This window comes from Girardinichthys multiradiatus, chromosome 12 (assembly GCF_021462225.1).
Source record: "Girardinichthys multiradiatus isolate DD_20200921_A chromosome 12, DD_fGirMul_XY1, whole genome shotgun sequence".
In the NCBI taxonomy this organism is placed as follows: Eukaryota; Metazoa; Chordata; class Actinopteri; order Cyprinodontiformes; family Goodeidae; genus Girardinichthys; species Girardinichthys multiradiatus.
Window position 1 is genome coordinate 25,913,046 of NC_061805.1, and position 15,536 is coordinate 25,928,581.

The window sequence follows — 15,536 nt, forward strand, 5'->3', positions numbered from 1 at the left end:
CTTTGCCAGGAGGGGGGGGGTTGTACATGTGTGTTTTGTTTGGGGAGTGGCTGGTGTCTTTGTGGAAGTATTATTTTGGGCATTTGTGGCAGTTGAACCTGAGCATGTCTCCCCACGTATAAACACTTGTGGTCTTCGCAGGTGTTTTCGTTGTTTCTTCGTGTCTGTCGTCGTTGGTCTGAGCAACCCTATGCGTATGCTGTTTTTGGCAGTGTCATGCATTTTGCCTCATGTTTGTTTTTACTGTATTTTTAGAAAATGTTTTAGGGAGCCAAATAAATGGTAAATGCTGTTTTTCAGCATTTGAGAAAGTTTAGCATTTTTACTTAAATTTTTTTAACCTTTTCATGTGTGTTTTGTATTGCAGGTATTTCTTTGCAGTATTAGCCATCCTAACAGTTCTTGGAGTACTGAACGGATTGGTCCTTCTCCCAGTATTACTCTCATACTTTGGACCTTATCCAGAGGTATGATCTCAAAAACGGAAACCTCAATTAGAATGCAATTTTGGTCAACCTGGCTTTTTGTGTTGATATCAATATAGCGTAGGGATGTAACAAACAACCAGCTCACAAGACTGGATCACATACAATATTGGTTTCATGAGCACATTATAAGATTTAGCCATATTTTAGCCATATTGTTTTCTTTATGTTGTACAAAGTAAACAACCAAATACACTATAATAATAATAATACCAAAAATCTTCACTCACCTATCCAAATCATTCATTTTAGGTTTTCCAATCACTTCTCTGGCGACAGGTATATCAAATCCAGCACCTAGCCATACAGACTGCCCATATAAACACTATCAGGAGCTCAATAAATACCAGTGTGGTACCATGATTGGAGGTCACCTGTTATAAATCTGTCATGTAATTTCCTCGCTACTAAATGCCCCTAGTTAACGTCTAACTTGGGAATAATTAGAGCTAGATTGTGAACCAGTCCTTCTTGTCCAACAACAGTGTCTGACCTCACAAATGTGATTCTGAAGAGAATATTTAGGAATTCCCCAAAATACCCTCTGAAACCTTGTGGAAATCCTTCCTAAAAGAGCTGAAGCCATTATAGCCACAAAAGGCAAGCCAACATCATATTCAACTCTATGGATTAAGAATGGGATGTCACTCAAGTTTAAATGTGCGCAAAGGCAGGCGAGTGAAAACATTTATACCAAATAGTGTACCCTATTTTCCCCTTGGTGAAATTTGTCTTGGACTTAGTAGTTAGTCACATATTGTATACCAGTAAACAATCTGATGAAGATGAAGTGGATCAGTTACTATTTTCATTTTAGCATAAGAGTATCTGCTCATTTATAGACTAAAAGGCTTAATGTCAGTCCCCCATATCGTGACTGTTAACCAAACAAGTTAGTTAAACCTTTGGTATTTCAGTTGTTTCCATATCATGCCAGCATCCTATGTCCTTTACAATTAACCACTAATGGTTAGTGAGTCCCTGTATTCTCAAGTATCAAGGGCTTTGTTGTCTAATATAACTGAGTGCTGTCAGCCAATTTATTTAGTTGACTCTGTCAAGTACTCTCCTCTGGGTCTCATAACGATGCTAACAGTGATTGGATGATGCTTTACAGTACAGACTTCATGTTCATGAAAAATATTTGGAGATCTTTTGCAGCAAGATATTGTTACAGCTCTACTAAAACCTCATGAGAATAGTCTTTGTTGAACAGAAAAACAGATTTTATTAATAAAAAAGTGACTAAAAGATGTCCAAAAACTGATTGCCTTTTTTGTTTTCATCCTCTTGTTGGTTAGGTTTCACCAGCTGATGGCCGTAGTCGATTACCTACCCCCTGCCCAGAGGCCCCTCCTCGAGTGGTTCATTTCTCGGTCCGTCCTCACCAAACCTCTGGACCCGTCACAAACGCAGGTGCTGCCACGGATTCATCAGACTCGGAGTACAGCTCTAATGCTACAGTGTCTGGAATTAGCCAAGAGGTGCAGAACTACAACCTTTATACACACAGAGGACACACTCAAACAGAAGAGCAGCACAACAACCTCCGAACCACCAGAGGAAGAGCGTCCCGGACAGAAGAGGAAAGGAGAGCAGGGTCAGGACAACGGTGTTCACCGAGACAGCAGTCTGACCCCCCACCCTATAATATGTCTTCGGTAAGGAATTCATGCAAACGTTTTTTTTTCTTTGCATGTGTCAGACTTTTAAAATGAGTATCACTCATTGCAGTTTGTTCCTTCTCAGGGTTTTGATTCTGGGTTCCAGCACGGCATTACTCAGCCAAACGGCAGCAGGGACCCCAGGGGCCAGCAGCACTGGCAGGCCTCACCCCCAGCCCACCCGCGCATTGACGCTTTTGAAACTGCTACCGAGGCTGGGGGCCACCACGGCTCTCGCAGCTACAGAGAACATTCAGCAGGCCACAGTGCTCACTCCTCCCACAACTCACAACCTCATCATCACCAACAGCATCATCACCACCTCCCGCACCAAAACACCAACAATGCTCCTTTTTGTCAGCCTATTACCACAGTGACGGCATCAGCCTCGGTCACTGTAGCCGTTCACCCTGCCCCATTCTCCGGCCAAGGTCCAGTTTCCTCCTTCCCAGAATACACTGCAACAGACAGTTACTGCCCATCGGGGCCACAGGAGCCAGAACCAGCCTTTCAGGACCCTCACGTGCCTCTGTACACCCACACAGGGACTAGGGAGGCCAAGGTGGAAACTGTTGAGCTCCAAGATTTGGAATCGGAGGCAGCTGAGAGGAACCACAGCAGACGGGCAAGCTGAGGTGAGACTTGAGTTCCTCCAGTAGGTTCATAGGCAGTTCTGTTTCATATATAAAATTGATTTAATCACAGACAGATCATAAAAGAATATTACTAGAAATGCACAGAGAAATCAATAAGTAACCAGAACCAGTTTACTTTCATTTAGTGAACACACAATACCTTAGAGTTGCTAATGCCTGTTTTTCATTCACGGTTCCAGCACCGCATGGCTTCACTCCGCTCTACTCAGCACAGAACTTGTTGTTTTCATTAACAGCTGGCTTCAAGCTTCAAGCCTTATCTCCAGCCGTCAGCATCATGTGCTGTGCAAAGTAAAATACGTGAGGTAGCAGAGCCCAGACCAACCTCAACTCAACAACTTGTGGGACGATGGCCAAAAATGGCGTCAATGATTTTGAACCTCCTCCCTGGCTTTCAGTTTGAGCCTCTGTGGCCATTGTGGTCCTTAATATTTTTGTAGTCACTCTTGAGTTTTTTTTAGCTTTTCCTGCCACTGCGGTGTGCGGTAAAATCTGTGGCTTATCTGTCTCTCCTCTTCCTTGGCGAAAACCTTTTCATGTCATTGGCATTTGGCTGACCATGCTCATGGACAGTCATTGAACAGCAGTGTGTTCAAATCTCATTTCAGCCCTGCTCAGCCACAATGATACCTGCTGATAGGAAGGGCCAAGAAAGCCAGTACCGGGCCTGAAAAGTCAGTAATGGCAATGGTCGCAAAATGGGCTAAGTGGATTGAAGCCTGCCAAAGTAGGGCATAGGTTGAGCACAACACTCTTTAGTGTGGAAGTTGTTTCTGAAGGAATAAGACTAAAAGCTATAATGTATGTGTATCAATGAGGCCTTTAAAATTAAAGTCAAATGAGGCTCAGACATGTTGAGGCACATCTACAGTTTATTTAGTTTATTTGCTCCGTTTAATCATGTTGGGCTTTCGGCCTCTTGTAAAACCTGCTGGAATTAGAAATAAAGAAACATTTTTTGAAAATGTCAGAGTTAATGCATACAATTTTTAGTAATGCTAGTCTTGCCACACACTAATTACAGTTTAAAATTTCAACACTGGAATAATTTTGTCTTTTTTGTAACCTATTAAAATGCTGTTTTCCCAGCGACAGTTCTCTCTCAAACACACACAGTGACGTCACCTGTGCTATTGTTTTTGTATTTTTCCAATCTCTGTGAGCATTGCAAAGTTTTACAGAAAACAGAGATTGAAAATTGGCCAGAAAAGTAGGATATCTTTATTTTAAAGGGTTTGTTTAACCCTCCCGTAGTCCTGGCTAAGCGCTAGTACAGAGCAAGGCAGCTGTCACGGGAGGCGCCAGAAAGAACTGTACGCGGGGTTGCTCTGACCCCCCCAGGACCAAATATCTAGGGCAGTGGTCGGAAATGTGATGTGGAGGGGTCCCTGCAGCCGGGCGTGTAGGAAAACTCCAGTAGTGCCCACGCGGTCCGTGCAACCCCCCCCAGGACTGCAGGAGGGTTAAAAGTAGCAGCCTCAAGGGGCATTTAGTTTTCTTTCTTGAAACGTACTAGAGCTTTTGTACTTCACTTAAAAACAGTGTGTTGACGCTGAAAATGGCTGTGTCCTCTTGTCTCAGTAACGACTTCCACACCGAAGAGTGTTGTTGATACAGTGACCTATCAGAGCTTATGTATGGAGCAATTACAGATTTGAAAAATCAGTTCCCTGTTTTTTAAGCAGCCAATCACAAATCAGTGTCCAAACTAGATAAAATTGTCCGATTCTGGTCGCCAGCCTAATTCTGTGTGCATCTTAAATAACAGTAAAATCACTGACTTACTATCATTGTAAAACACTTGACCATTCATCTTAATCCACTTACAATATACTCTCAATGTTTTGTTTTCTCCCAGCTCTGGAGAAGAGAAGCACTATGGCCAAAGATGGACTCCCCTGTCTTACTAAGCAGCTGACCCAGCTTGGCACAGCCCCACCTCTGACCCCACGTAGCGTAAAAGCTTGCCAGTGTTGCCATAATGGTGCTCAATGTTACTGTAACACAGTGGACTATTGTTTTAGATATTTCTAGCTATATTTAAAAGATCTATACATATGTAAATATAAACAAATAGTAAATATAATTTTTAGAAGCTGTACAACTCCTACTTGTTAATAGACTGAGGGGGTTATTGTATATGTTGTATGTGTGTGTGCGTGTGTGTGTGTATACTCTGATTACTGTTCACTTATCTGTGGATCTGTGCCAATAGGAAGCTCAACGTAGGACAAACATACCTGTCAGCATTCACAGTTGCTGCTCGGAATTTTATTTTTTTAATACTAATGTACATTTTTAACACTATGCAAATCTTTTGTTTGGACAGAACAAGTTACCTATCTAGGTAAGTGCGCGTGTGTGTGTGTGGTGGGTGGGGGGGGGGATGTTTTGGGTTGTGTAAAGTGGAACAGCCCCATTCACCAGATACATCCTCAGTACAGACTAACATTTACACTCATTTAAAACATGAGGGAAGCTGTTAGAATCATCCAACAAAGCTATGGTACATTTGTTTGTGTGTGTTTTTATTATTGTATAAAGGTACGCTTGTAAAACTATTAATTTTTTATTTTATCACAAACCTGTGGTAGATATGAAACAATTACTGTTTTAACTCGACACGCTATGCGTGCTATTTAAAATGAGTTGGTATGAAGACATTTTAAGTTGTTATAATTTTCTTTTTTCTTTTTTTTTTACTTCTGGCCTTGAAACTTGTTTCGGCACTCAGCTTTGTATCACTGTCTTTTAGGACTGGTTGTATTTTACTGTAAGAGGTTTTATGATGTTAAAAAACTCTGGCAGGCTCAAACAGGTTCCGAGCAGCCTCAGAACCCACCTCAGAAATGAACTCTTACCTTTTACAGGGACCTTCACGTTACTGATTCTGGAACAGGGTCAAAAAAGAAACAAGGTGCTACCTCTGCACCCTATATTGAGGCTTTGTCTTGTGGATAAGCTAAAGCTCAGACTGTAATACTGTATGACCCGACACAAAATAGCACTTGACTGCGTTTCATTCACAGGAATATATCTCGCTTGAAGTAGCTCTTTCTGTCCATCCAATAAGCTAGACAATGCAGCCTGCAAAGGGCTAAGACCAATAAGGCCTCATATGTGTGTTTGTGTGTGTATTGGTTCTCTTCACAACTCTGGTCCTTTGCCTGCATCTGAGGGCCCCCGTTTTTTAATGACAGTAAAGACAACTGGTCCTAGTTTGGCCACAGCTGTCCCCACTGACCTCAGCTCTTAAAAATCCACAACATAAGGCCATGACACTAATTGGACATCTCCCCTCAGCTGCTAAATTGCACAAGCCTGAGCCTTATGAGGGTGGAAGGTGGGGGAGGACGGGTCGGGTCAGTTTTTTGCACCTCACCGCCCCCTCTCTTCACCAGCTACGGCCGGTTTGTGCCTGCATGTGTCAGTGCCAGCAGGCGTACCTGTAGCCTCCATGGGCCCCTTTGGTCTCCCTCTACAGCAACCTTTTTTTTGTACTCACGCTCAGTCTCCAACACTCATAGGTCTTTTCTCCTCCTGATCACCGAGCTGTGGTGGTTCTCAAAGCCATACAAACCTTTGTTGAAATGTCAGGTTTTTGTGATATGAAAATTCAGGCCGTGATAAGTAATTTTAAAACTTTTTATTCATATAATGTGACATGCATCCTGTATATTTCAACTAAAGAAAGACAAACTAATTTGTATGTAGGGAAACAACACAGTGCAATTACCTGGTGACATAAACCAGTACTTTGTCAAAACACCTTTGATTCATTTTTAGCATTCAGTCTTCTTTGGCAGGGATCCTTCATCATCCCAACATCTTGACCTGGTAATTGTTTTGCACTTTGCTTGGCAAAAGTTCCTCAAATTTATCATATCAAGCAGACATTTCTTCCCCCTTTAGGTGATCCCACAGATTTTCTGTCGGATTTAGTTCTAAGCTCTAGACATGCTGTTGCAAAACTTAAATTTTCCTCTTATATAGTCATTCTCTAGTTAATTTGGTGCTTAATTCATCTTCAGCCTTCTTTTTGGTACCTTTAACAATTTTTTCCACCTTGATTTAAAAAAACAAAACAGAAATCTAACCCCAGATGCCGCCACCACCATGTTTCGTTGTGTATGGAGTTCTGTCTGTGATGTTCCAAATGTACTATCTTGAACATTAGCCCAAAAGTTCAGTTTTGGTTTCATCAGACTGTAACATAGTCACCCACAAGATTTTAGGTGATTTTAGCCAGGTTAGACAAAGTTCTTCAGTTTCAGGCCTACTCCTTAGTTTAGACTTCTAGAAAAATATTTATTAAAGTCTCATCATTTCACATCACAAAAAACAGGCATTTTAACAAGGGTGTGTACAATTTTGAGAGCCACCGTACATCAGCTGCATGCCTGAAATTGGTTACTTTCTTTGCCTCTTTTAGTTTTGTTTTTTTTTTTTCCTCCCATTTGTCACATTGGCAGCAGCGGAGAGAATCATAGCTGGCAACTAGTTTATTCATTTCTCTGTTTGTACTTTGTTTTGTTCAATTTCGATATTTATATTTTTGTAATATAAAAATCTTTTATTGTTAAAATGCCAGTGGATAACAAAATGCAGGGATTTCTATGTCTATTGAAAAAAAAAAAACACTATTACAGCAATGTTTTTTTACATTAGTGGAGTTGATCTGTATAAAGTGCTTACTAATGTTAAATAGGAAGAAAAAGAGTATATAACATTGTTTGTTTTGTACACTACAGATCTCATCATAGCTCTTAGGGGATTTTAAAAGGAAAAAAAATCTGACTTTTTCAGACTGCCATTTTTTTGGGGGTCACGGTTGGCGTGGATTTATGCTGTTTTTCAGTTACAAAGATAAATGTATGCCATATAATTTATTTATATGAAAATTTATTTTTGTAGTGTACATAGTAGTTGTCAAGCTATTTGACAGAAGTATATTTCTAAAGAGTTTATTATGTAATGATATACCATAAGAAAGAAAAAAAAGAAAGGTGCACACTTTCATTGCTAACTGTTGTGTGAGACAACATGGCCGCCTCCCCTTCAGTATTATGTTCCGATCCTTGGAGAGAGACAGCTGTTTCTATGGGTTTATCAGAAGATAGCCATGAAAGTAGGATTTTGTACTCGCTCTCTAAATATTAATGTTCAAACACTGATAGAATTCTAACAAATGAAAATATAACTTATTTGTTTCTTTTGTTCATAACTTTAATAAATGGAAATTTAAAAAGAAAACTTTGGTCTGACTGTTGTTTCATTGACCCTCTCTTCCTACCTTTATCCTCTTTCTTGACATCTGGTCTCCTGCCCCTGCAGCCCTCCCTCAAAGCCCACCCAGCTCCGCCCCTGCAGCTCCCTCCTCCACTCACTATTTTCTATGATTTTGATTGACAGCTTTATAGACTGCAAGGAAATTGGTTGTAGTTACAATACAGCTGGCCTGTTCAGAGTAATGAGAAAGGACATGTGGTCCTGAGCTTAGTGCACCAATGGTGCAGCAAGGAGGGCCTTGTCAGCTGCATGGGTGGCAAAGAAGTGGTTGTGGGGACGAAGCTTTAGCTGAGCTGCAAGAAAGCATCACAATGGAGATACAAATATGCGTTAGTTTGTTAAATCTGCTTGCATGGAGAAATTGACTGACCCTGGATCAGCTTTAAGAGGAAAGCGTTAGGCATGTAGTTATCTTTTAAGGCCAATAAAAACACCAAATTCTGCAAATGTGTTTGCGGACCAAAGTACTCGGATGTTGTGCATCATGTTTTGAACTTCTCTAACAAGACTTGACTTTTTTATGCTGTTGTTTCATGAGAGTGAGGAACAAAGGTAGAATACTAATGCAGAGTTTGTCATGCAGCAGTCAGGATAAAAATGCAGATGTCTGTGAATAATCCAGAGAAGAAAGATGTTTAAATGCTTATTTTTTCTAATACCTAGAGACTCTTACGAATGCATTCCTAGTCGTTGAATTTTTTTCACACTTCAATGTATTTCATTGGGATCTTATGTGATAGACCAACTCAAAGTAGTGCATGTTTGTACAGTAGATTGTAAAATGTTTCAATGTGCTTTGATTTGTTGTCAGCCCCCCTGAGTCAATACCTTGTAAAGCCACCCTTTGTTGAAAGTCTTTCAGGGTATGTCTCTTCCAGTTTTGCACATCTGGTGATGAAAATGTTTACCCATTCTCCCTTTGCTCAATAGCTCAAGCTCAGTCAGATTGGATGGAGAAAGTCCACAAACATCAATTTTTAAGTCTTCCCACAGCTTCTTAGTTGGACTTGGCTCTGGACTTAGGCTCTGCCATTTCAAGACATGAATATGCTTTGATCTAAACCATTCCATTGTAGCTCCGCTGGCATGTTGAGAGTCATTGTCCTGCTGGAAGTTAAACCTCCAACACAGACTCAAGTTTGTTCAACCTCTGCAGGTTTGCTTCAGGGATTGCCCTGCATTTAGCTGCTTCCATCGTCCCATTAACTCTAACCAGTTTCCCTGTCCCTGCAAAAGAAAGGCCCACAGCACAATTATGCCACCATCATGTTTTGCTCTTGAAATGGTGTGTTCAAGGTGACAAATTTTGCTCTCAACTTTTCCTGAGCTCCTTCTTCCACAAGTTTACATAACTTGTGTCAAACTGCAAGTTAGACTTTTTAGGATTTTCTTTCAGCAATAAATAATGCTCCTCTTGCCTGTCTTGTCAGTGTAGATGAACGGCCATTTATGGGTATGTTTGCGGTTGCGCAATACCTTGAAAGGCGGTGCTTCAAAAGTTCAAAGCTTGGGATATTAATATAAATAAATAAAATATATATAGAAATAGAAATTTCTCTGCTACTTTGTCCCTTTCCAGTCAGCTGTGTTCCTTTGTTTTCATGTTGCTGTTTGTTCATAAATGCTTTCTAACATACCTATGATTCCTTCACAGAACAGCTGGATTTATACTGAGAAAATAAATCACACACAGATGGCCTCTTTTACTTCTAAAGGCAATTGGTTGTGTTTTATATTGTTTAGGATTATCAAAGCAAAATAATGCACAACATACATTTCAGATTTTTATTTTCTAAAAAAAATTGAAAAACATCTGTTATTTTTCTTCAAAATTACATGCTATTTTTGTTGTGGTCTACTACATAAAATGCATACACATTTAACATTTGACAAAATTTGAAAAATCTCCACGGGTTATTAATGCTTTAGCAAAACACTTTATATTCTCACAAAAGCACAGGACATCCTAAAAATGAATGTGCCCACCCAAAGCTTGCTTCTAAGAGACATGGTTCATTGAGTTGTAATGTTGTTAAGATCTCTTTCACCAGCACTCCCCTCATCTGTTTGAGGACCCCAGGTCACCAAACCAACACACCCCCCTCCAAAAGGCCCTGCCTTAGCCTTTAACCCCCCCACCCCCCCTTACCTCTTGTTTCCTCACAAACGCATCTGCACACACATACACACACCCTTGAGTTCCCCTCAAATTCTGAAGGGTGCTTCACTGAGGCTAACAAGCTCAAGGTTGTTAATGAATAAGTGTTTCCGGTACCTGTCCTTTAAGCCAACTGAAAGGGTGTTGGAAAGATTGGGGAAGCATAAAAGTGCGGCCAATTAGGAAGTTTATTCCCTTCTGGACTAGTGGATTGTTAACCATGGCTCTCTGCCCTGCTTGGTTGACCACAGAGCGGACATTCAGCTTAGCCTGTCTTCCTTTTTTGTAACTTTTTTTCCTTTCTTTGCTTCCTTATCTGTAACCTACATTTGTAAATGCAATTATAGAAAGGGATTTCCTGCTTTTTGTGTTTGGCTCCCTCTATTCCATCCATCACCCCCCAATTCTCTACATCACTCACTTATTCCCTGAATGGCTTGTCCATCATCACATGCCGGCAGAGTTAAGCCCTCCAAGTGTATACTCTCCTCCACATGAATGATTGCTCTGTTGACATGACTGCACGGGACACACACATGCATGCGCGATCACTGCTGCCAAATCCAGAGCCTGGTTTGCACATTCTTTATGAACAGGGGAGCTTAAGAATAAATCTGCAGGAAACATCACATGGTGTGTTGATGTGACTCCAGCTCTAGACTAATAGGGGTTTTACCTATGGGGGCTTTAGAGACACCTTGAAAAGCATTCAACCATGAACCTGCTTTTGCTTCTGTGTCTGTACGTCTGTGCACAACAACTGCTTAGGAACAAGTACTTCTAGCATGATTGACGTCAAAGCCGCGGGAGTTTGTAAATAGCCGACTTAAGTTGCAGAAACTGCCTGCATTGACAACAAGAGCTGTGTGTTTTAGATGCTACTGGGTTTAAAACCTTTATTTTCTACATTAAATTGCACAGCTGAAATCAGACTATTACATGTACTGTGTGAAAGGACACAGCCGTTTCTTTTTCCTAATCTTAGGGCATTTAGGATTACAAAAACTGTTTTTATTTGCCAAATGCCAGAATAAATGGCAAGATATTTTTTTAAACTTAAATTTTGAAATTTACATAAATTTACTAAGTGTACAACTGCATTTTGTACACAAAACCCGTCTGTTTTCTGAATGGTATGATTGCTGAACATTCCCATGCTGTTTATGCTTGCATGTAATTATTTGAACAGTTGGATGTGGTTTCTTCAGGCATCTGCTAATTGTGCTCATGGATGAAGGATACTTGTGCATGTTCACAGTTCTCTTTCTAATATCCTGGCTAATTTTCCCACAAGGACGCAGTGTGTTTTCAGGTGTTACCTTAAAATGCATCCACGGCTATTTCTCCGTTTAAAACAAATTTAAATTAAATCAGAAGCATACAAAGTCATGACACCGTCATCCAGGCTGTGACACTATCATCCAAGCCATAATAATAACTTTAGTTTACTTAATGTAAATAAAGGTACAGAATAAGTCTAGCAGCTCTTCTTTGAATGGACATGAAGTTCTAGAGCATCAAAGTAGATGGTTTGGGGAAAGTTTCCTACATTAATGGTGTTTGGTCCATTTCTGGGACTCGTTTAACTCGGCTGCTTGTTTTATTCCCCGCAGAGAGACTTTCTTCTTCCAACAACAGCAGTTCTGAACAAGTGGAGTGCCAGGTCCCCCGTGGCTGGACTTACATAAGCTGGGCTTAAAAAGAACTGTTCTTCATGCTACAGTGCTGCCTAATAACATGAGAATGATGTAAAGTAAATATTTGTGAAATTTGATGTATTATATAAAGAGAAGCAATGCAGCTGTAATTTCAGTACACAGCTTTTTTTTTTTTCCATATTTAGATTTTGATAGCTTTAGCAGTTTTACTGGGTCCTCCTTAACCGATCTTCACAAAACCAAAACATCAACTCTTGCTGCTCTTCATAGTAGCATTCAACATGGATTTAAAATTTTGTAGAAAGAGACAAGATTGCAAACAATGAAGCAGACTGAGCAAGGCTAAGGCAAGTATTATTCTAAACATATTGAACCTGAAAATTTTTTAAAACAGTTAAAGCAAACATCTTTTGATTTTTTTTCACATTGTCCCTTTTGTCTATACAACATACAAAGCCTTGCAAAGGAGTTGAACTTTTTTCACATTTTGTCATGTTCCTACCACAGACTTTATGTTGTTCTATTGAGACCTTTGCCACACAAAGACATAGCAGCATATAACTGTGAAATGGAAGGAAAAGTATTCCTTATTTCAATAGTTTTTACAAATGAAAATCTACAAAATATGGCATGCATTTGTATTCAGCCCTTTTAGTGTGACATCACTAGATAAATCCAGTGCAACCAATTGCCTTTACAATATCCTATTCGTAAAATCCATTAAATTTATGGATGTAATTCAGTTATGACATCTTTTCTCATTTAATGGGTGTGAATACTTTTGCAAGGCACTGTAGATTTCATTGGATCATCAGAATCACAATCAGAATTTCAGTGAAAACACTGAAAATGTGAAAATGTTTAATTATACTAAATGTTTTTGCCAAGCACTGTACTTCACTACTCAAGTCAGAGATAGAAGGCTTTGATTTTCAAAAAGCCAGAAAAGAAGAGGGGTGTATAGAAACAGCCAATGAATTGTAGGAAATTAAGCAAAAGGTGTAATCAAGCCACAGGGAAGGTTCAGAAAAGGGACTGGAATTTAAGACAGATGGAAATTGGAGGAGGAAAAGGGGTAAAAAGAGTAGGGTGGGTGGGTGCTGGATTGTGGAGGGAGTAGTCGTATGAGAATAATTATAATGACTGATGTTGTTTACTCCCATTTCCCTTCGCATCATTTATTCTGTTGAGGTGGAAAACCCACCCAGCCCCTCTTCTTTTTCTTTTTGCGTTACAGACGAGCTCTCTAGAATGGTGCCAAGCCAATGTCACCATCTCCCCCTCATCCGTTTACATTGGAAACATTTATCCTGCCCTCAGCTTTCTACACTCCTTCACTTCTGTTCTGCTTCCATCTGACTTCACCCCGTTTCGTCTTTGTCTACTTTACTGTTGCCTTTATCCATCTCACTTCATTCCCTTTCTCTTCATTACTACTGGGGGTGCGAATGCTCCAAGCACATGTGAGATGTTAGCATGATGTACTGCCATGTACTCCGAGGAAGACAGACTGAGGTTGGATGCTGTCACACTTTTGTTTAATATAGTCCTGGTGGGCACACACACACACACACACACACACACACACACACACACACACACACACACACACACACTCTTGTTTTGCTATGTGTAGTGAGGACCATGTGTTGACTCCCATTCACACCTTAGTCCTAAACCTAACCGTTAGCAAAATAGGTCGTGAGGACCAGCAAAATGTCCTCACTTTGGTACAAACGGTCCTCAATTTGATGGTGAAATCGGGAAAATGGTTCTCAATGTGATGCCAAGACAGGAACACACACACACACACACACACACAGAACCAGATGAGCACCCCACCACCCAACTCCCTGTTTAAACTGTGCTGTCTGTCTTTGCCAGCAAACATGCAACATTGTATGGAAACAGATGCGTCATTCTGAACACCATGTAGCGGGGAAGCTGGGCAGGACACAGATAGAAACCTACAACTAAATATTTGCATGTGTGGCCAAGATTGTTGAGCAAGTACAATTGTCACATGCCTTAAACACTTGGCAGTGTCGAATTGGGGCCCATAATGTATAACAATAAGACTGACAAATTTCTAAAAAAGAGCAGAATACATATAAGAAGGGTCTTTTCCAGGGTGATGACGTTATTCACTTTGGTATTTGCTAATGATCTGCCCATTCACAAAGAGGCGAGGAGAGGAGAAATATTTATTTCCTTCCATCTGTGCTTATTGATTCTGGCACCATGACAGTCATCTAATGAAGAACAGGTCATGGAGAAAAGCTCAGAAGACCCTAATAGGGAGATTTTACCCGTGTGTGGAGACAAACTGACAGAAAATACATAGTACCTCAATGATATTTTCTATATGAACATAGATGAGCTTCCATTACTGAATACACAGAGAATGACAACAATGGAACTTAATAATAATAACATTGACATGCACAAATGTTTAAAGCAAGGTTCAACAGTAATTGAAAGTTGTCATTTTCTGTATGACTCTCAAAATGTGAAATAATTTTGTCCCATTTTTTTTTCTTACTTTATTGTGTCAGTTCATTAAAGTTAGCAGATATTTATTCACAGAGGCTTCGGAAGGTGTTCATAGCCCCAAAAACAATTTTACATTTTGTGTTACAGACAGTTTTCAGTGTATTTTATAGGGACTTCATGTGATGTCTTCTCAGATAAAATAACTCTCAGTCAGATCTGTCAGATCTGTAAACAGGTAATTTTATGTCCACAGCTACTCAGTTGAATTTAAATCTGGACTTTGTCTTGGCCATTCTAGCATATGAATGTGCTTTGACCTAAACCATTCTATTATAGCACTGGTTGTATGTTTAGGGTGGTCCTGCAGGAAGCCGAACTTCTGCCCCAATCTTAAGCCTTTTGCAGCCTCTTCCAGGCTTGCCCTGGATTTAGTGCCATCCATCATCTGATCAACTATGACCAACTTCAGGATGCCGTAGATGCCCGAGATGCTCGAGATGCAAACCAGAGTGAAGTAAATGCACAGTATTCAAAGCCTTTCAACACCAGTTTTCTGCAGTCAGAAATACAAGTCAGAACATCACCATCAGATGTTCCAGCAGCTAGTTCTGGAGAAAGCTAGTTCTAATCTGACAATTATCCTTCTATCTCTGCTCAGGGGGTCCAAGCTGAGCCAATTTCACCTAATTCCAATGCAGCCATTTCACCTGCATGTAAGTTTTTTCCATAAATATAGGGCAGATTGGAAAAATTAACCGAATGTGATTATATTGAACATTTCCTAATCACATCTGAATGTATGACTACAGCTTATTGATGGCAGAAATCAGATTGGGTTTTTCGTTTGATACCCTTGCTTACTGATTAAGCTAGAGGTGCCTACATACATGCGGACATTGATGATTCAATAGACTATGATAAAGTTAAATCTGCCATTCTCTCAAAATATATTAACCCTGAGAAACAAAGATTCAGAGCCCAGGAAGTTAAAACAGATGAAAGCCCTCATGAGCTTTATGCAAGGCTGAAGGAACTTTATGTAAAATGGATCCAGCCAGGGCAAACCATTCATGACATTGGTGAAACTATAATTTTGGAGCAGTTTCTGAGAATGAGGAGCTGGAAACAGTTGC

The 15,536-nt window shown here is 40.2% G+C and overlaps 1 protein-coding gene across 2 annotated transcripts in view; it reads left to right on the forward strand.

Moving 5' to 3' along the window:
* The window catches only part of ptch1 (patched 1), a 78,665-nt gene extending 70,607 nt beyond the window's left edge, over positions 1 to 8,058 (forward strand). The window contains exons 21-24 of one of the 2 annotated variants that reach the window (XM_047381763.1): positions 368 to 467; positions 1,787 to 2,146; positions 2,235 to 2,784; positions 2,985 to 4,645. In XM_047381763.1, coding sequence (XP_047237719.1) covers positions 368 to 467; positions 1,787 to 2,146; positions 2,235 to 2,783 — 1,009 coding nt within the window. In that variant the 3' untranslated portion in view covers position 2,784; positions 2,985 to 4,645. The other variant, XM_047381762.1, reaches the window with a different exon arrangement.
* The last annotated feature ends 7,478 nt before the right edge of the window (positions 8,059 to 15,536 follow it).